This window comes from Harpia harpyja, chromosome 16, assembly GCF_026419915.1.
Source record: "Harpia harpyja isolate bHarHar1 chromosome 16, bHarHar1 primary haplotype, whole genome shotgun sequence".
Taxonomy (NCBI): Eukaryota; Metazoa; Chordata; class Aves; order Accipitriformes; family Accipitridae; genus Harpia; species Harpia harpyja.
The window spans coordinates 3,581,562-3,602,001 of NC_068955.1; the positions used below are offsets into that span (position 1 = coordinate 3,581,562).

The 20,440-nt window shown below is 49.3% G+C and overlaps 3 protein-coding genes across 7 annotated transcripts; all 3 read right to left on the minus strand.

Annotated features, from left to right (window-relative positions):
• Window positions 1-35: 35 nt before the first annotated feature.
• Window positions 36-5,109, minus strand: HMGCL (3-hydroxy-3-methylglutaryl-CoA lyase). 2 transcript variants are annotated; one of them, XM_052811372.1, is made up of 9 exons: window positions 5,029-5,109; window positions 4,577-4,663; window positions 4,235-4,342; window positions 3,717-3,812; window positions 3,042-3,190; window positions 2,359-2,422; window positions 1,795-1,983; window positions 1,534-1,659; window positions 36-1,127 (listed from the first exon to the last, which is right to left on the minus strand). In XM_052811372.1, the coding sequence occupies exons 1-9, from the start codon at window positions 5,077-5,079 to the stop codon at window positions 1,026-1,028; spliced, it is 972 nt and encodes a 323-aa protein (XP_052667332.1). In that variant the 5' UTR covers window positions 5,080-5,109; the 3' UTR covers window positions 36-1,025. The 2 variants fall into 2 exon arrangements, with proteins under 2 accessions (XP_052667332.1, XP_052667331.1); XM_052811371.1 differs by lacking the exon at window positions 5,029-5,109 and adding an exon at window positions 4,731-4,822.
• Window positions 5,110-5,847: 738 nt separating this feature from the next.
• FUCA1 (alpha-L-fucosidase 1) lies at window positions 5,848-11,861 on the minus strand. The gene is made up of 8 exons (XM_052811369.1): window positions 11,470-11,861; window positions 10,703-10,837; window positions 10,345-10,482; window positions 9,560-9,665; window positions 8,921-9,121; window positions 8,517-8,707; window positions 7,592-7,691; window positions 5,848-6,904 (listed from the first exon to the last, which is right to left on the minus strand). Exons 1-8 carry the CDS (start codon window positions 11,844-11,846, stop codon window positions 6,764-6,766), a joined length of 1,389 nt encoding a protein of 462 aa, XP_052667329.1. The 5' UTR covers window positions 11,847-11,861; the 3' UTR covers window positions 5,848-6,763.
• Window positions 11,862-13,282: 1,421 nt separating this feature from the next.
• On the minus strand, window positions 13,283-20,131 carry CNR2 (cannabinoid receptor 2). Of its 4 annotated transcripts, none has more exons than XM_052811877.1 (3): window positions 19,459-20,131; window positions 14,703-15,104; window positions 13,283-14,575 (listed from the first exon to the last, which is right to left on the minus strand). In XM_052811877.1, exon 3 carries the CDS (start codon window positions 14,506-14,508, stop codon window positions 13,459-13,461), a length of 1,050 nt encoding a protein of 349 aa, XP_052667837.1. In that variant the 5' UTR covers window positions 14,509-14,575; window positions 14,703-15,104; window positions 19,459-20,131; the 3' UTR covers window positions 13,283-13,458. The 4 variants fall into 4 exon arrangements, with proteins under 4 accessions (XP_052667837.1, XP_052667838.1, XP_052667836.1 ...); XM_052811878.1 differs by having other exon boundaries at window positions 14,923-15,153; XM_052811876.1 differs by having other exon boundaries at window positions 14,703-15,153.
• Between the last annotated feature and the right edge of the window lie 309 nt (window positions 20,132-20,440).

The window sequence follows — 20,440 nt, forward strand, 5'->3', positions numbered from 1 at the left end:
GGCTGAAACCCACCGATTTATTCACCGATTCCAGCTTATTTCAGTGTTACGGTTTATTTAATTGTTACAGCTTATTGAAGTGATGCGAAGACACCCGGAGGGACGGTCCCGTATGCAGCACGCTGGGAAGGTCAGAGAAAGGTGCAGCACACAGCTACAAGGTCTCTGCACTTGTCTCTGGTCTCACAAATAAACTATTAAATAAATTATTTTAAATAGAAGACTGGGGGAGACTTCCCTAGGACCTGTCTACCGTGAGGAGTACACGTGTGTACAGAATCAGTGTGTTCCACGCTGTCTGCTCTCAGGGGATCGGCCACAGCCCACGATGGTGCAGCGTTTCCACGTTGAGTGCTGGTAGAAGAGGCACTTGGAACCCAACGAGCAGCAAAAGCTCTTTAATGGGTTTAGTTAAACCAAATTTCTAACAGTTTAGAATGTTAAATAATGTGATTACTACTCCTAGTATTTAAAAGTATCTTAAAACAGATACAGTCCGTTATTACAACCCCTAGACGCTAAGACAGAAGGTCCAAGGTTGCCCCTTGACATGTGAATGACAAAGGGGAGACTTTCGATTTCAGTCTTAACATTTGTAGCGAGGAGAGAGAAAGGAAGAAGGGTCAAGCCTGACCTGGAGAAGTGCTCTAATTGGAAAAGCTGTGGTTTATCCTTCGCTGGGAGTTTACAGCAACACACTCTCAAGGCAGAAGTTATCGGATGCTGTTCTGAGCTGGTGCCGAAGACCACAGCTCTCTGCGAGAAGGCAAGTGTTGCAGCCGCTACTTCTCCCTCAGCCCACCCACATCCTCCCTTCTCTAAGGCAAGTGGCTAACACCTTCAAGGTTGAATATAGTCGTCTTGGTTTTTTCATTTCTTTATAGATTCTGGTGGATTATGCATTTCCTCTCAAGCGCTGAGCCTGGAAGGAGCACTGAAGATCAGAGGCAGCAGAACAGAGGGGAAACTCGGCCAACGCCGGATCCTTGCTTTCTTCTTAATCCAAGGAGAAACACGATTCAGTATCACAGTCTGCAAGACGCCTGGGACACTTTGGAATTGGTTCGTCTGTTGAGAGCATTGCAAATAAACGTGCCCGTGTCCATCAGCTTCTGCAGATCTACACCCTTCACGGGAAAAAAGATACGACATGCCTTGGTACCGGTTCTGCCACATAAAGCTGCCCACTAACAACTGGCATCGCTGGGAGAGACTAGCAGGGGGTGAGGGAGCCTTTAAAGGTACATTAACGAGGCCCTCAGTGCCTGCTGCTCACTAGTGTGATTCTGAGAGCGAGTGTCAAATCGCAGAGTGCTGAAAAAGGGAGAGAAGGAAATGCTCCTGGCGGGTGGGGGTGGGATTAGCGTGGCAAGACAAGGCCCCCAGGCATGGCCTGGCTGACCCAGAGTGATCCTCCAGCTGTACCCACTATGCTCAGGCTCTCTGGGCCAAATTTTTAACTCCTGCTGAAGCCCAAACAGAGCCATTGTGCGGGAGGCTCAGCTGCTCCAGGCAAAAGCTGCTTGTGCTTACCGTGTGGATCCCCAGGCCATTCAGCATGTACACCAAGTCCTCTGTAGCAACATTTCCTGATGCTCCTTGGGCATAGGGGCAGCCTCCAAGGCCAGCGACGGAAGCATCAACCACACTCACACCCATCTGCAAACAAAACCACTATCAGTAAACTCCTCTTAAAGGACAAACTGTGGTCCTGCTCCTCAAATCTATGGTTCACAAGCAAGCACAAAAAAAAACCTCAAGGAAAGATGCTATAGTTCAAAGCAAGAACCTTACCTGAAGTGCTACCAAGATGTTGGCAAGAGCTTGCCCATAGGTATCATGGCAGTGAACAGCAAGAGCCCCAACTGGCACCTCTTTCATGACTGCTGTCAGCATCTCCTTCATGCTCCCTGGGGTCCCAATGCCAATGGTGTCACCCAGGGAAATCTCGTAGCATCCCATTGAGTACATCTTCTTTGAGACCTGTCCAAAAGCCAAGATGCTTACTGAAAAGGCAGCTTTGCCATTCCCTTCCCCAGACCTGGAGACCCGCCATACAGAGGAATCAGTGCATGCTTCCCAGGAGCACAACAGCCATGGGGACAACAGCCAGGAGACTCTTCTCTGAGATCAAAAATCTCCAGGTCCCCACACCTCCCTGAATTCCCCTGTCCATTGCAGCTAGACTCAGTCTTCCCTCCCCCCTGGGGTGGCAGCTAGCTGTAACCTTCTCTGGTCTTCCCTCTGTCTTTGGTTAAATGGTTTGACACATCCTCCAGCCCCCAGTGCCCAATCCACATCCACAAAAGGGAGGCAAAAACCTCTCAGAAATTCTGGTTATATTTATGATGAACTCACCTCTGCAACTTTAGCTGTAGAAATCTTCCCTTCATAGGGACATCCAAGGACACAGGACACGTATCTATGGTTAAAAAAAATACGTACTTTTAGCTAGAGAACTGAAGCAAGACCATAGCCAAATTAGTCAGGACTTGTGCTGCATCTTGCATGCTCTATACAATGGAAGAATTAATTTCATATTCTAAAACTCAGTCGTGTGGACAAAGCTTATGTAATTAACTACTCAACAATTACTTCTTCCATGGACATGAAAAATTTGCCAAGACGAGAGTACACAGGACTGCCAGGTTTGTGGATCTACGCAATTCCATGCAGAATGTCTGCCAAGAAGCTAGTATTATTTTGGACCATTTGGTAAGGCTGAAGACAGAATAATTACACAAAGGGTGAATCCAAATGGAAGAGTGTAAACTGTCATGAGTGCTACAGGCTTTGCAACAAGCCAGCATCTGAAACTATGTTAGTGTGGTGGTGTTTCCAAATTAATGCTTCTCAATGCACTGAGCTCACAACTGCTTGCTACCGTCCAGGTAGAGAGACACCCCCCAAAAAAAGGTAATGTTTAAAAGAAATTCCACTCCCCAGCACTGTACAGCCTGGACTCCAAAGAGATAAACTCAGGCAGTCACACCTCTCCACACAACCTGCTCGATGCAAAGTTCGCAGCAGGAACTTCTTACCCCCGGACAGGAATGCTGGCTGCTCTCGCTGCGGTCATCACTTCACTGAATCTCTCCAAACTCTCATCTATGGAACAGTTGATGTTCTTCTTAGTGAAAAGCTCAGATGCTGCTCCAAAGATCGCCACTTCTTTGGCCCCTGCTGCCACCTGCCAACAGAAAGCATAAATTAAAGCAAGCTGATTTCTCTTGCAAGGCAAATGACAAGCACAACCATGAGTACAGTCCTCTTATTTTGTAAAAAATATTTTTTCCCCAATTTTTCCCCAAATAACCCCATTCTTTTCTCAGTTCATTCTACAGCAAAAACATGATGACACATGCAAGTTTGTCTTCAAACGAAGTGTAAAGTTACAGATGCAGCAGTAAAGCTACATCTGCTGGATGTAGTCAGGAGAGCTGTGGGACATGCAGGTAAGACTGAAAGCATCACTGTCAATTAAAATAGATTACTTTTTTTTTTAATAATAGAAAATGTATCAAGGTGTTTTCTATTACAAACAACAGGTTTCTCTATCCCCAACAAAACGATCCCTTGGAAAGGAACTACAAGATGAGACTGCTGCCTGCCAGAATGAAGTTGCATTTCCCACCCTTAACCACGATTTAAACGTTCCTTCGTAGGCAACTCTGCACATGAGGCACCGTGAGCATTCAGACGCTGCCCTCTCTTACCGCTGCCTGAAATCCTTTCAGATTAGGGGTCAGCACAGGATAACTTATACCAGGCAACTTATTAATTCCTCGCATGACTTCAGTATGGTCAGCCATCTGCAAAGTAAACAAGGAAAGGTTTCTAAGGGTGACAACATCCACTTCTGCAAATTCTAAAATGATTTTAAAAATTCCTTTTTATAATGGGAACAGAAATATTTAGGAATAAGAGAAATGGGCCTCTAAAGAGCAAACAGCATTGCGCCCTGTGAAGGATCATAGTTCAGTCACCCAGCCAAGCCAACGCCAACACATACACAACCAGCTGTTTGTATTTGAGCTGCACATTTGCTCTTTTGCCAGGTCCAAAGGGAATGCCTGGGATGTTGCAAGCTCTTTTATTTGGCTTTGCTGCTTCTTGCCCAGTTACAAGCCACAGTAACAAGGATTTCGGAGCCAGCAGAATCTTTTCACTGGATTACTATCTATTATTAGGCATTTTTATAACATACAATTGTAAATCCCATTTGAATACTGACCTGAGGAACCCATTTGGGGGAAACAAAGCTGGTGGCCTCTACAACCGGAAGCCCTGTCTCTGACAGCATATTGATTAAGTTGATTTTCACTGGTGTCGGTACAACATTCTAAGAAAAATTAAAGAAAAAGACCTGAAGTTATTATTTCCACAAGAAACTTTTCCACCACTGCAAACCACCCCCCCGCCCAGCTTTCAACATCAAAAAGCGGTGTTTAAAAAAAAAAAAAACAAACCCACGACCCTGTCAGTGGGGCACAACGGCACCTCACGGGTATCTGGTTAGAGAAACCCCCTCAGAGAGGGACCGGGAAGGGCTGAGGGCTCCCAGGCCCGCCCGTACCTTCTCGTTCTGCAGCCCGTCGCGCGGCCCCACCTCCACCACCTTCACACGCTTCGGGAAGGCTCCGGCCGCCGCCGCGGCGCTGACCTGGGGACAGAGGGAGAACGTCAGCCGAGTCCCGAGTCCCGAGCCCCCCGGCCCCGGCCCCGCTCACCGCCCGCAGCGTTACCGCCCAGCGCGGCAGCAGCCGCCGCGCCGCCACCATCTTGGTCCGCTCTCACGTGACCACCCCACCCTCCACACGTGACCCGAGATGGAGCGGGGGGGTGTGGCTTCACGGTCACATGACAGCGGCGCTACCGCCATCTCCACGTGGAGCCGGGATCGCCCCACGCTCGGAGCCGGAGCCGGGGCAGCGGAGCCCCATCCCCGTCCCCTCCGGCTGCGAAATGCCCTCGCTGCCCGCTCCCGAGCCGCCGTCGGGGTTACAAGAGAGAGACCCCGACCCGTACCTGTCCCCGCGGGCCGTCCCGCGACAGCGATCCCGTAGCGCACTGTGGCATGTTTCCCTCCGACACCGGCACTGCCCGCTCGCTCCGGGGGCCGCCTACTTATACGATGGCTTTTCGGCTGGCTCGTGCCGCTAAATAAACACGGCGTGTTTGTTTTGGATGGGACCCCTCCACGCACCAGAGGTTACCAGCGTGATGGGGTTGGGAGACAAAAAGGCCATTGCTCTGTTGTCTCTTTTTTTTTTTTTTTTTTTTTCCTCCCCCTCTGTGTTCGTAACAGCGTCATCACCGAAGCCGGGGTGATGCTCCTGTGAGTAAGCGGGTCTCTGGCAGTCAGTGCCAGTTCTCCAAAGTCCACACAGGTTCGTCAGTACAGATCGTTATTTGTCCGTTGAGTAACAGCTCCTACACCACCAGCTCAGCACGTGTCCCAGCCCTGGGGCTTAGCCTGTGCTAAACTCTAAGCGTTCTGGCAAATTTTGCTTGCACCACATTGCACAGTGACAAAATAAAGCCTGTATGCAATGTTGTGGGGCCTTCACAACAACTGTGCTGCAGAAACACACACTGTTATGAGCAGTTTCATCATTTAAGTACGTATCGTTCAACCCTTTATAGAGGAGTTCAACATCAACACAGGAAATCTTATTTCACTGAAACAGCAGAAGTCAGAGGTCCAGTTCAGAACTGTGGGTCCTCTGTTAAATTCACGTAAGAACAAAAACTCTCTTGCTTATAGCTGTCTCCACCAGAATATAAATAAAAGTTTGTTAATGGATTTGTAATATTATTTTCTATAGCTGATTTCTTCTAGACCTCTTCAAACAACAAGCTTCCATTATATTTATTCGTGATGGAAGTATGTGATCGTAATTGTTTCAATCAATACCAAAGTAATACAATGCATCTTATCGAGGAACTATTTTTATGCAAGTACATCATACGCAGCAATCTGCGATGGCACTGTGGTTGGTCTTCATTAGAACATGCCCATCATGTGCAAGGCTTCATGATTCCTCATATAAGAGTATCACACTGGTTATCAAAATTAATTTTGATGAGTAATTAAGCCAGGGAAGTGGCAAGACCTGCTCCTGCCTGGGAGGTGCGGACCCTGCTGCCGTGCGTAGCCTGGCTCACCAGTGCTGGCGACACGCACGTGAACACGGACACAGCTCCCGCTGCTCCACGTCCTGTGAGCTGCTCTAACAGTCCAAATCCTCTCACCATTAACATGTTCATCTCCTCCTTGGCAGACACGCATCCTCTTGGCAGCTTCACGCTCTAATACCTAGGTGCCGTGTGGCCTGGCCTGACACCCCGAAGCAGGTCCTCTTAACTGCCCTGTACTAACTCTGTTCAGTCTCCCACCAACTCTGAGTCTGTCCAACATCATCACCTGTAATCACAGCAGCAAAGCAGTAACATCGGCCAAGAAGCCCAGCTTTATATCAAAAAACCTTCTTGTTCCAAGTGTAGATGTTTGGCTGATGGGCTGTCACATCCCAGCAGAATACTGCAAAGGACGTCCCAGCTTCCCACTGCTGAGCAGAGAGGTCAGTCCTTTGCTGCCAAACAAGGTCCACTGATCTTACAGATTGCTTACAGGCAAAAGGGATTAGAAGTGAGATTCTCATAAGAGAAAAACTATTTATTCAACAATAAATGAAAAATCCTCTTAAGACTCAATTTAAAAGAAAGGCAGAGGGAAATTGCTGCTTTCCTCCCGCAGACGTCACTTCACACCCTCAAGCTTGACAGTCCAGCCAGACTGAGGAGGTAGAGGAGATGGAAGCATGTAGGGCAAAGTTATGACCAGCCCTTTACCTGGGGACTTCTGCCACTTCAGAGTCCCTGCAAAACCCAACATCGACACCTGCAGAGGAGGGCAGGGGAAACACTCAGTTGTAGCTCACACAGGTACTTCTCATTTGAACACCCCAGTACACCCAAAACACGTTTGCAGTCTCTGTACAGCATTTCCCACACACTCAAAGCAGTCCTGCACATTTTCACCCATCACTCACAGTGCACAAAAGATAATACATGGGATATTCTGGGGACAAACTTTTGACTGTAGTTCGTTACGTGTGGTTTGTTTTTTTTTTTACTGAGAAGGCTTTACCTCTGTTTGTTTAGAGCAAAGGGCACTCTAGCATTTGCGTCACTTACAAATTACAGGGGTAGTGTACCTGATTTGAATTTGAGATGCAATACCAGTGATCCCTTCTATGTGTGAGGCTTGTTATTTACTTCACCTCCCTGTGTCAATAGGATCAAAAGACTCTGGGGGAGAAGTGTCTCTGCCTATTCTATGGCAGACTATGAGCCTGTCCTGGCAAGTCCCCTCCAATGTTCTGTGTCAACAGTGAGCTAAAGCCTGGAGAATAACCTGGGATGCTGCAAGGATCTGGAGGGAGGCCAGAGCACCCCAGAACAAGAAGTATGGGATGACAACTTCGACACTCTCCCCAGTTTCCAAATGAAGTCAAGTTGGACCTTCCCAGCCCACATGTGCCCAAGATGGGCTCTGAGTGTGTTATCTTTTTTCCAAGTTCCTTACTTGTGTCGCTGGGGATGGAGTGGGTGAGGACAGCTCCAAAACATTGCCCCGAGGCCAGATCAGAAAGATGGCATAGACAACTGGTCCCTTAGAAGTGTACCTAAGAGAGCAAGAGTTCAGCAAGGTGAGGAGCCCCATAACAGAGAGAACCAGACACGAGCTTGACCTGTCCAGACAGCACGAGAACACCAGCTTGCCCACTGTCACCACACAGGGGTCACCTACTCTCCCCTCATTCCAAAATCTGTCACTTTGGACCTACCATTTAGCCAGTCAGCACTGGCTGATGAAACCCAAACAAAGTCTGTGCATGCTTCCTAAAAGCAAATGTCATTTGCCAATCTGTCCTTGCCTCAGCTTGTGGTCAACAGAGTGGATACGCTGCCTTATCCTGGTAATTGCTCTGCATTTCTAGACTTGGACACACTTGAGGAAAAAGAATAATTCCATTTTGTAGCAATTTCTGGCTCTTGACTCACTATGCCTTTCTCAGTCAGTATAAATCTAACAGTTGGGTACTGTTAGTACTACTACTATTATATAACAGCTTAAAAGCAAATATCGCTACATTTACAAACTGTATGTGTTTAGATGAATGACATTTGTGACATTCAAACTAGCCAGGACCACAACTTAAACAGTCCTGACAGCAGCAGCTTGCAAATTTTTTTAAAGGAAGAGTTGTTTATTTTTCAAATCACACAAGATGGATGAAGTCCTGATTGTTATTCTCTTCTTTCAAGCAAGATATTCCTTAGGTAACACCGTAGGGCAGTAACCGAGCACTCCAATTGTAGGATATTACCTAAACACCATCTGCACCTGATGGCAACACTTCAGAATGTACCAAATTTAAGAACAAATAAGAAAGAAACATCAGCTCTGGAAGTCCCAGCCCAGATGGTCTGAGCAACGGAGTCCTTACCAGACTGTGTCTGTGCTGTTCTCCATCTGTACTCTCCATGGCTTTGATTCATAAATTGCCTCCCCGTTAGTGTCCAGCCACCTCCCAAGGGCCAGAAGTCTTTCTTGGAAGATGGGAACAATCACCCCTTCTTTTGTAGGTCCCACATTGAGAAGGTAGTTGCCTCCAAAACTCACAGTCTGTACTAGCTCCTGTGACAGATAAACCGTGGTAACAAATTGCATTATCTTCACCTCTGACAACAAAGAAACCTGAGGAAGGCTTTGTCCTCATCAGCTGCTCCTTTAACTCCAGCCTGATTGTATGAAACACATGACAACTCTTTCTGCAAGTAGGATGATGAAGGAAAGCTCTAAATCTCAGTAACTCCCCCACACCTGTTATTTTGATTTCAGATTTCTTACCTCAATGATACTTGCTTCATCCATTAACTCGGCAATGTTCATGTTGCTTCGATAGCCCCAGGAAAGCTTGTCAATGGAGGAGCACATCTCCCACTTGTGAGCTGGCAGGGTCCCTGGCTTGTATTTGTCAGCACAATTGTAGTAGCCTCCATGATGGCAAGAGCAGTTATTACACCAACGATCATTAACAACAACAGTGTCCTGAAAGAAGAAACTCAGCTCAGTAGGGAGAATGTTTTGTCTTGGACTTTTCAGCTTGCATTCATCCCTCTTAAGTTAGCAAAGGCATCTAAGTCAGGAGGTAAGCACCTAAAAGCCCCTGTGTAATCAATGGAAAGGGAGAGAGGATCCTCCAGGGAAGGCTGAATCCCTCTCTGGGAGAACCTCTCTCTGTTCGCTCAGGTAGAAGTTGAGGCAACAAGGTTCCTGGCCTCTGAGCCTCCCATGTGTGTGCTGTGAAGGACACTAGAGTCTTCTCATAGGAGCACAGTGTAGGCTTCTTATTTTTTGTGAAAGAATAAAGCACATTTGGCATCTGTCAAGTGGGTTTCTGATTTGATCACATTCATATCTCACTGCTGCCAGACCTTTCATACCCATAAAATGCTAGAGGCCATGAGAGAGAGCTGAAAGCGATACCTTGACGGGACTATCGTTATAAAGCCAGGCAAGGAAAGAGGTAGAATTCCAGTATGATTCCGGAGCTTCCCAGTCTCCATCCGACCAAATCAAATCTGGTTTATATCTAACAGAGAGATGAATGTTATTTCAAAATGGCTTATTTACTCCTACCACAAAGGAAGCACTGTGTTTCTTGTGTCTTGAAGACTCCAGCTTCACTTCCTCTTCATATTGCCTGACATTACTGGGAGGTTTATGCTGTCACTTTCTGCTTCAAAGCTTTAAGCGAGGTTCTTGCAGCAGCAAAGAATGATGTGTTGATCAAGGCTCAAGAAAGGATGCAATTCTTCCAAAAACAGAAGTTTGCATCACAAAGGCAATTACGAGGCACATTCTTGACCTGGGACAACAGCCATTCTGAGCAACATGTGTCCAAACCTTGTATTTTTGTCAACAAGGGGAAGCAAGGCAAGGATGTAAATTCAGAGTGAAATCGCTCTTCTACTCTACTAAATACTAAGCAGCTTGCTCCACTTGCAAAGCCACCCTGCACAAAGGCAGTATTAAAGGGAATTGCTCTTGCATGAAAAATTTGTCCCTACCCTATTCTACAAATTAGACTGTCCGCAGGGCAAATGTGAACCCCTTTTCTAATTACTGCAAATCATCACCAATAAGTAAACAGATTTGCCTTGGCAAAAACTAACATTTGTCATCTCCCTTCTCTGCATCCACTTTGCGTCTTTCTCTACAGTATTGAAACCAGGAAATGCTCTTGATTCCTAACTGGTTGCAGCTCTTACTTTAAGACAAGATCAAAAAGTTCTGGCATGGTCTTCTTTAAAACGAAGTTCTGGGTCTTGAAGCCACTTTCTTTGTCAGCTAGATAGAGTGGATTAAACCACTCTAACAGAGAATGATACAGTCCATAGCGTATGTTGCTGAGGACAGAAAACACAGAGGAAAGAGTTAGGCTGGCAGTAGGGATTAAGAACCAGTGGCAGATTAGATTACTGGCACTATTATTTCACAGAAGATTTCATGACTTTGCAAGCACTACTTTCTTCATACTAAACTCATCGTTTTCCGCTGTTTGTCAAGAACAGCCAGGAGAATTCAATGCACACAGATGAAAGGAACAGCAGTTTGGCAGTGCCATACCTCTCCCTGAGGGCTTGTCCCAGCTCTCCTACAAGATCTTGGTGGGGCCCCGTATCCAGAGAATTCCAGTTCCAGGACACGGGTGACCCCCAGTTGGTGAAGCCTTCATGATGCTTTGTGGTCAGCACCACGTACCTGAGGGAAAAAAAAGTACTCGATCAGGATGACAAAGGAACTACCTAAGATACTCTCCAGCCTCACTGGCAAACCCAGTCACTAAAAGAGCAAGGGACTGAATAACCATGCTGTGAGGAGCCCTCTTTCATTACCCTTTAAACTTAGAAGGAACTACAAGAATAATAGAGGCTTTTAATGAATTTTAATGCTGGAAAAGAATGAACAGTTGAGACTTAGGAAGTAGCAACACCCGCCATCTCCTCAGCACCCCGGGCATGACCCCTCAGGGATCTCCAGCACTGCTCAGGGACCCCCAATCCCTCAGAGATCCTCAGACTTGGCCCTTCCATCCCCTCAGGGATGCCTGCATCCTCTTGGGGACCCCAGGCACAGCCCCCCCATCCTCTCGGGGCCTTTCCATCCCCTCAGGGGCCCCCAGACACGGCTCCTCCATCTGCTCGGTGACCAGGGTCCCCCATTCCCTCACAGATCCCCAGAAATGGCTCCCCCCAATACCCCCAGGGACCCCTGGGCACGGCACTCATCCCCTCAGGGATCCTCTGTCCCCTCAGGGACCCCCCAGACCACCCCTCCATCCCCTCAGGGACCACAACACCCACCCCCCCTCCCCGCCAGCACCTGACGCTGACCTGGCGCCAGCCCGCTGGAAGACCTGGGCCCACTCGCGGGGCTGGAAGTCGTGGGCGGTGAAGCGGGGCGCGAAGTCCGTGTAGGCGATGTCGGGGGGGTACCGGCGCTGTACGAAACGCTCGTAGTCGGCGCGGTGCTCGCCCTGCCAGTGCCACCAGAACCACTCGGAGCCCCAGGCCGGGACGGAGAACACCCCCCAGTGCACAAACACCCCCACCTTGGCCTGGTCGAACCAGGCAGGCAGCGGCCTCGCGTCCAGGCTGGCCCAGTCCGGGCGGTAGCGCGGCGCGGCCAACCCCGGCCCCAACGCGACCGCCAGGCAGAGCAGGCCGGCGGCCGCCATGCTGCCGCGTGACGTCAGCGCGGCCGCCGCCATGGCTACCGAGGCAACGGCGCCGCCATGGCTACCGAGGCAACGGCGAGGCGCCGCCGTGGGGCCGCCGGTTCGAGGCTGCGGTCCGCCTGGCAGCGGGGCCGGCGGCCTCATTCCTCCCACCCAGCCCGGTTCTGCCGCACTGTAGCCGCCTGCGTGCCTCTTCCTGCGGTTTGAGCCTCTGTGTCCATCCCGTGAGGAGCCAGGAGCGACCCCATGGCGTTGGCCCCATGGCGTTGGCCCCATGGCGGCTTGGCCTCCGTGAGACCCCCCTCTCCCCCTGGGCCTCCTCTGCGGCCGGAGCAGGCCCAGGCCCTGGCTCCGAAACCCGCACGTGAAGGCCGGGTGCATCCTCTGGGGAAACAGGGCAGAGTCCAAGGGCCTCGCGACCGTGCCGCAGGCAGCCCAGCCAGGCTCATCCCCGTCGGAGGCGTTTCGGGAGCCGGCAGAAGCCCTGCTGCTCTCCGGGGCGCTGGCGAAGGGCCCTGTCCCACTTTGGTCTCCTTGCACGTTTTGCAGCTAAAGCTGCTGCGTTTGTGTAATTTGCAAAAACAAGCCCTATCAAGTGCCTCACGCTCTGCCCCAGCTTGGGCTTAAACTTGTTGCCTGGAGGAGTTTGTGCCCCAGAGGTTAATGAAAGAAAAGGCTGAAAAATGGCTTTAATGTTTAATCACACAACACCCTACAAATGCCTGCACGGCACAGGTTAGCTTTCCTTAAATTTGCTGAAAGAAACGTGCTGTCTGCAGGGTCCTGTCCGCCTCGAAATCCTCAACAATGACAGAGTCCATAAGCCACAGTGAGAGTATTTCTGTTTTCCATAAAGAGTTAGACGCTAAAATCAACACGATCCTAAATGCTGTGAGATACAATTAGCCAGGACCGTCTGCAAGTGAGTCCAGAGAAACCACCTCCACCTTTCCCAGCAAGAGCCGAGGTATCTCCTGCTGCTGCCAGTCCTGCTCCTGCAGCGAGGCATTCACCATCGGTGGGAGCTCGTCAAGACTTGGTGTTGTTCTCTGCCACCTTTGCCAGGACCTGAAGCCCTTTTGTCACGGTGCTGCTAATACATAACACCCCTGAACGGCATTCAAGTCTGGTATAAATAGATGTACCTCTGCTACGTAGCGATGTGCTGTTATCACTTGGCTGATGGTGCTTGTACAACTCTGCCCGTGCCCGGTTAAGAGGTTTGGAGAATTATGTGACACCTGGGGATTTCTAAAGAACCTGAAGGTCTGCAGAGTGTTTCAATTGAGGTTTGCTGTATTTTATGGAGTGTAAAGAAGATACCACTGGGTTAGGAGGTTACTGGTAGACAGGTGGGAGGCCAGGCAGGAGGAGTTGTCATAAAATACTAGATTCTGCTGTTCTGGGGCATGGCATTATCCGCTGCCTCATGGCTGGCACACTGACATGGCTTGGGGGACCAGCTGCCTGTGTAAGTCTGCGCACTTTATGTCCCAGGGTCTAAGAATAACATCAGCAGGAGCTGGCTCCATGACAGGCCTCTGACCCCTCATCTTCCAGGACCTCCATAAGAAAGGAAAAGAAAAACAAAAGTGATCCAGACTGTTTCTGCCAGCCCGAGCGCAGACTTTCCACAGCTGCTTCCCTATGTTACATGCATGTCCTCACAGACCGTCTCTATCACGGAGGACTTGCGGGTGCTTTCTGCTTCTGGGCTTTCCTCAGAGGCCTTCAGCTGCCTCCTGAACCGAGACAAGACCATCCTCAGGGAGGAATATAGCTCCTTGCTCCGCAGGGCATAAATAATGGGGTTCACCATGGAATTGAGCAGGCAGAGGGTGCTGCAGAAGGCAAACACCTTGCGCAGGTGATTGCTCAGCCTGGCAAAGATGCTGTAGATCATGAGGACGAGGACCGGAGACCAGCACAGCACGAGGACAGTCAGCACCATGACGAGGGTCTTGGCCAGCATGACGTCCATCCTCATCCTGGTGTTTTGCTTTCCTGCCTGCGCTTGGTGCTTCTCCATGTAGGCCACGTGCTGGTGAGCCCTCCATAGCACGTGCGCATAGGCGTAGATGATAAACCCCAGCAGGACCATGACGAAGCAGATCCAGCTCGACAGATAGTTGTCATCCACAAATGGGAACAGCTCGGAGCATGTCGAGTCAAGCGTGCAGCAGTTCCAGCCCAAGAGGGGCAGGGAAGCAATGGTCGCACATGTCACCCAGAGCACCCCTAGGGCTATCCATGCTCTCTTCCTCGTCATGAGGAGCTTGTATTTGGATGGTCGGCTGATGGAGATGTAACGGTCCAGGGCTGTCAGCAGCAAGCTGCTCAGAGAAGCGGAGAAGGACGTGTTCACCCCTGCCAGCTGCAGCAGGAACATTTCTTTAGAGAAATTGGTTTCATTAAAGACATGGAAGTTAACAAAACTGCAGACAAAGATGATGCTGGCCAGAATGTCAGCCAAGGCTAGGCTGCTGATAAAGAGGTAGGAAGGCTTTCTCCTTGTCCTGGGGGAGGAGAAGATCAAGTACAGCACCAAAGAGTTCTCAAAAATGCACAGTGTCCCAAAGAGGCCACACAGTGTGGCAATGCTTATCTTCTGCGCTTGCGTGCTGAGGACCATGAAGCACTCCATGGTGTTCACACTGCATTTGGAGGCATTTTCATGTATCTTACAACTATCCATTGTAATTAACTGGAGCCAGGAGCTTGCAGACAGCGTTTTTGCTTCCTTCTGCACTTCTTCAGATGCTCTGAAAAAGACCAAGGGGAAGGGGACTTACTTACAGGAGCACAACGAGCAATAAATTCAACCCACTCGAACACATCCTTCCCTTTAGAGGGAAGCACACAAAAGAAAAAGAGCCCAGGGAGACCTACTTTCAGGTCCACAGCCCAAATGCTGGAGCTGACTTCCACACTTTCCAAGCAGAGATCCAGGCTTTATCCCACTGGTGATTTGGCTGAGACCTGTCTACCACTGCCCACGGGTACCACGTCCGTACCACCTCCGTACCACGTCCGTCTCTCGGGCTGTTTCCTCACCACAAGAGGGAAGCAGCAATGCTGAGAATTGTACAGATCCTGGGCCAGCTCTTACCAATCCTCCGGGATTCACTGCTCAGGGCCAGCAGCAGTGGAAGGGACTGCTCATGGTGACACTGTGCCGTGGCTGGAGACAGGCCCTGGAGAACAGCCTGTCCGAGTGAAACTGCCCTGGGAGATGGCTGGGATGGAGAAGGATGAGGGATATTGCCCTGCCGGGGACTCGGTGTGGCTCATCTGGGAACACAAAGTGCACTTTGAAGCATTTAGTCTTCACCGAAGCTGTCTGAACACATAAAATGACAAGACTGGTTTTATATTTAAGCTCGCCCATTGCCGTTTTATAAAGCTCAGCCTCATTAAAGTTGAGTTTCTCCCCCCATAATCCCTGTGTCATGAGTCAGTCTGTCCCATGGTCAGAGTGATTAAAAGTTACTGTTTAACATCAATATTAGAGTGCAAGTTGGACATAAAAATGGGGACATCAAGTTGGACATAAAAATGGGGACATGCAAGAGTTAGACCACCTGAACCTAAGAATTCCTGTCCATGCCCAGGCTTAGGTTAATTTTAGCAATATTTTTAGCTTCAGCAGAGATGTGATGGAGGGAAATGCCTCATTTTCCCCTAGGCAGATGTTGAGCTGCTCGGTGCACTCTGTGGCAGCAAAGTCATGTTTTTCTCTACACTTCTGCAGCTTAATGCATTTAAATCCCTTCATCTTCATTACACAGATGACCTCATCCTTCAGATGTTATTTTTCTTCCATTCTTGCTCTTGATTATACTTGTGCTTTAACTAAATGCACTTTCACTGAGGGCTCAGCTGCCTTGCGTTGCATCATGTAACAGGGGAAACAAGGTCACCCTGAATGGGGTTATAGAGAGCAGATGAGGAGGCAGTTTTCGGATACACTAAAGGTGCCTTATTAGCAGAGAGATGCTGTGTTCTGAGTACCACACACCAGCAGGTCATACCGCCCTGCTACAAAAGTCCATGGGACAGGAATCCCTTTCCCAAAAGCATCCGCCTGGCTTTGAGTATCCAGGATCCCACATCCAGGCAATGGGACCATGAGTTTCCGCTGCTGGAGGAAAGCACTGAGCTGACAGCATTCCCTTTCCCCCAAAACAAACAAACTACTGTCTCTCCCTGCCCTCAGCTCTCTTTCAAAAGAGGAAATGTCCAAAATGTGTGAGCCACACCAGATGGGATGTGTGATAGCTACAGCTACCCAGGGAGCGGAGCGAGCGCCCAGGTGGTGCAAGGGCCAGGCTTCTGCGCTGCTGGGCTCCAGGCACCTGTAGCCAACCACCTGTGGTTTCCCTGTCTGTTTTTTGAAATTCAGCAAAGGCAACAGCTGTCTTTAGATGAGACGATAACCAGCAGTGACCAACACGCTAGAAACTTCTGTCCGCAACATCTTATCAGTGACACGTATTTTATACCTGTCTTCATTACTTCCTTCCCCAGGGATTCCCCATGCCCTGGCACGCATCACTGTTTCTGTGGTTTGCAGTAGTTGCAAAATGCCCCCAAGCACTTGAGATACTGCCCAGGAGCTCGTGGAGAAGAGTCTGAGCCCCAGCACTTTGCTCCTGCCTGCCTGTTGGGGCTCAAACTTTGGGGGTTGCAGGGCGTTCAGTGCATATTACAGCCAGAGCAGTTCAACCCTGATTTGCAATTCTTGACATATCAGACTGGAGGAGTCCTGGACTTTGGGCTGAAATGTGGCTCAGCATTGCAGCAAGCCTCTCTCCTCTTACATCAGGCTCTGGCATGGGGTAATCATGCAGGACCGGAGATGTTGCACTGTAATCTCAGCACTCTTGTTTCCTGCAGCTCTTCACAGAAACACTACAAGGGTAGCAGTAACTACTAACTGTTGTTATTAAAGCTGACAACATCTCTCCCTCCAGAGAGAGGCAGATTTAGTGGACAGATGGACTTTGACATATCTCGGGGCTCACCAGGGGCCAGCAACTGCCTCCTTGAGTATCCAAAACTCCCCAACCAAAACTCCAGCATCCAAACCATGACATCTCTTAATTAAGCAGACTCCAGCATCACCTTGACATCTATTAATTGCAGCCAGCATTCCCAGGACCATCTTAAATTCTCAGTATCTGCAGTTGTGCAATGTCCAATGAACATACTCAGGAGCTTGGAAACTGCACTGAACACTCGGCAAGAGACTGATGGCCAGCAAAACACTATCCCTCATGTCGCATTGCTTGGGGAGAGAGAGAATTTGGTTATAATGGCAAAATAACTCCTGCACTGACTGTTCTGGTATAGCTCTCTCCATTACGCTGACATAATTCAGATCGGCCCTCAGGTTCAAAATACTGTGCTGGGCTCGTAGCAATCAGCCAGCCAGCCCAGACCTTCTCTTCCCACATCTGTTGTGTCTCAGGCTGAATGACAAGGATGAATCTCTTTGCAATTTTGACTGAACTCCCCCAAATCCTCCTTCCAGCTCCCGTGTTTGTGAGGGAAAGCACGGAGCTTTGCTCCAGCACAAGATCTCTTTTGCAGAGGCTCCAGAGCGTGCAAACACAGGCATTGCCAAGAGCCCCTCTCCTTGCACTGCCTGTTCCTTTTTTTTTTTTTTTTTTGGCCATAAGGCTGCTTTTTCCTGCCCAGGGGACATTTTTCTCTTGTCAGATGGGCTCATGGATTCAACCATTTGTTTGTTCATGCCCACTGCGTCCTGCATGCTTCAGCTCCTGGGAAACAGCCAGCCCATACCTGGATCCCAGGGGAGAGCTGATCTGCAGTATCCTCCATGGGGCAAATCCCACTTCCAGGGTGGAAATCCCCTTCCAAGGGGCAGCAGCTCCACCTCCCTGGGAATTACAGCCCCAGGCACCACTGTGCATCCCCACCACAACCAGCCCAACTAGCCCAGAGAGTCCCTGCCTGAGGTTTCAGCTCAGCAAGGAAGAGTGAAGGGGCTTCTTACCCTCCTATAGAGCCAAGGGGCTGCGGCACAGAGAGATGGGGTCTCTGGGAGCCACAGGAGCCGAGCGGGGATTTCCTGGGCCTTTGCACAGGATTAACTCTCCTACAAGCACGGCAAAGTGTCTCCTGCCAGCAGGATCTCCCAGGGTGGGGAATATTCTGCCAAAAAAAAGCGACGGAAACCCCGTCTCTTGCAATGGAGAACCCCCCCAGACAGTGCCAATAGTAGCCCCAGGAGGCAGCAAGTGGAGGCAATGTACTGAATGAACAAGAAGCCCAGCTATTAGAAACAAAATGCAGATAAGAGATTTGGGAATGCAATATATTTCTGATACAGCCTTACTGACTGCAAAGTCTGCCCAGAAGCCGCAGAGAAACCTTCCCCCCATTAGATCTGCTTGTGAGCCCACTCACTCCAGCCTAATAACTCCACTGGCTTCGGTGGAAATTAAATCTACAAGTAAAAAAAGTCCTTTTCCATTTCAGTGCATTGCTGCAATTGATTTCAGCTGTCAGACTTACACTGCCTTGCATGCAGCAGCACCGTTTCTGATATCACTGGGGATGGTTTCTTCATTTACGGAGACATCTCAGAATCCTTGTGATTAATAAGTTAACATATCGGTTGCTTAGATAATGTAAAATTAAATTTTCCTGCTGCAATCAGCCAGTGCAATGGGCCTGCAGCACTCCGAAAGCACTGGTCTTGAATATTTAATCACCAGAATTTCTGAGAGATTTGATCTTTACAATAAAATAAAATGTCTTAAGTGATCACCTAACATGAACCAGTGAAGTGTTTTATGTAAAAATTGCCATTAATGCTTGGACATTTCACTTGCTGAAAAAGTAAAATATCTTTTTGCTTTATAAATATTTTGGTTTGTACATGATTTCTTGTTTTAGTTGCAGGAGAAGTTTTGCCAATATTTTGGAAATAGCTGTTCATCCCAGTTTGTCCCTCTGACCATATTAAATAATGCTGAGCAGAGTTACCTCCCTGATGTAAGAACTGTCTGGCACAAATGCCACACTGAAGACTATACGCTTTATTTCTATTCAGAGTCCAGTTCTGTCCATGTGTGACTGCTTGGGGTGACAGCATTCGAAGCACAGGGGTGCGTGGGTGCAGAGCAGCACTGCGAACGCCAGTTTGGGTACAAAGCATTGCAAAACAGAACTTCTCTCACTCCACCAAAACCACCACACACGGAGTCGTAATAAACACTAACTCATGCAGAAGGCTCAGCCTGAGAGCTCAGTATCATACTCATGCTTGCGAGATATTTGGAAATACCTCTGACATATCCAACATTAATATTTCCTAAAACCAGCTGTAAAGAGTTAGTCCCCAGTCTGCTATTTAAAACCTTACCTTTCGTGTTCTTGTTAAGAAAGCATTCATCCTAAAAACCAATTTTCCCACCCTTTGTTACACATTGCATTGCAGTTTATCCTGAATAACACCGGGAATCTCCCCATAACAAACCCTGCGTGGCGGAGTCTCCCCAGGCTGCCTGTGTGCATGTCAGCACCGTGGGCTCAAAGGTATGATGTGTTTTACTGTGAGAAAAAGGATCCTTGGCTGCAGGGTCTCCCCACGGGTTAACAAACGCAAACCACTCACCTCCTTTTGCTCACATCGCGGGCTGGGGATGCCTGGGGGCTTCCCATCCCTCCAGCTCTCAGGGCAGTTTGTGCAGCTGTGGATGGCTCCTGCTTCCCTCTACTTTCACATCACTTCTGGTTTCATCTGGGTGTCTCATACCGTTCTGTTTTATTCCCCTGAGCTGGAAATCCATCAGTGCAAATCCTTCCTTGGGTTTCTTGCTCTCTTTCACATTCTTCTGGTGAACGTGTGTCAGGTTTTCTTTCCTTCCCCACTTCCCCTCTGGGTCTTGTGTTCTGCTTCTGACTGTTAGCTAGTGCCGCATCTCACAACCACCCTAACCCTCCGACTCACTGAAATAATTTGCTCACTCCCTCCAATTCCTCCATGTACCTGCAGTGTTTGAGGCAAGAGACATTCGGGGTCTTTTCCAGATTTCTCTGGGGAAGTGGAAGAGGAGGGGAAGGAAAAGAGCTAGGAGGCAGACATGGAAATAGCTGGATATTCCTGGCTGCGTGCAGGTCTAAGGGCAAGCTCAGAAATCTGCTGTCTGCATGCTTGCCAGTCCCATTAACAGCAAGAACCTCACCTCTGTGCCCCTGAAAGTGGACTATTTGCAGGTTGTGCTGCTGCTGCTGGAAAGCAGGGACAGCTGCCGGGTGACACCAGAGCACCGGGGAGAACATCGCCTGTTACTTGAGGCTCCATGTCAGTGGGTAGAGGCAAGTTTGCCGAAAATCCCAAAGGAATTGGCCACGTTGTGGCTGGGTAAAGACCATACAACCTGTAGTGGGGAGCACAGGCTGCAAAGGAAAGGCCGTGTTCCTTAGCCCCCTTGATGCACCCTGCCCCGCCGCAGGTCCCGCACTGACAGCCTACAGAGCAGCCGCATCCTCCTCCCACAGCTCCATCCCAGCACCATGAACCCGTCTTCTCCCAAGCGGGAACTCAACCTTTCCTCCTGCTTGGATCCCAGTTCCCCCCATTCGTTGGATTCGTG

Bases quoted from the DNA above. Each gene is read 5' to 3' on its own strand.
- HMGCL (XM_052811372.1), bottom strand. From the start codon at position 5,079: ATGCCACAGTGCGCTACGGGATCGCTGTCGCGGGACGGCCCGCGGGGA. The intron at 4,664-5,028 runs GTACGGGTCGGG...CTCTGTCCCCAG, and splicing joins GGGACGGCCCGCGGGGACAG to GTCAGCGCCGCGGCGGCGGC. The intron at 3,813-4,234 runs GTCAGTATTCAA...TTTACTTTGCAG, and splicing joins CCCCCAAATGGGTTCCTCAG to ATGGCTGACCATACTGAAGT.
- FUCA1 (XM_052811369.1), bottom strand. From the start codon at position 11,846: ATGGCGGCGGCCGCGCTGACGTCACGCGGCAGCATGGCGGCCGCCGGC. The intron at 9,666-10,344 runs GTAAGAGCTGCA...TCTCTCTGTTAG, and splicing joins CTTTTTGATCTTGTCTTAAA to ATATAAACCAGATTTGATTT. The intron at 9,122-9,559 runs GTATCGCTTTCA...TTCTTCTTTCAG, and splicing joins ATAACGATAGTCCCGTCAAG to GACACTGTTGTTGTTAATGA.
- CNR2 (XM_052811877.1), bottom strand. From the start codon at position 14,508: ATGGATAGTTGTAAGATACATGAAAATGCCTCCAAATGCAGTGTGAAC.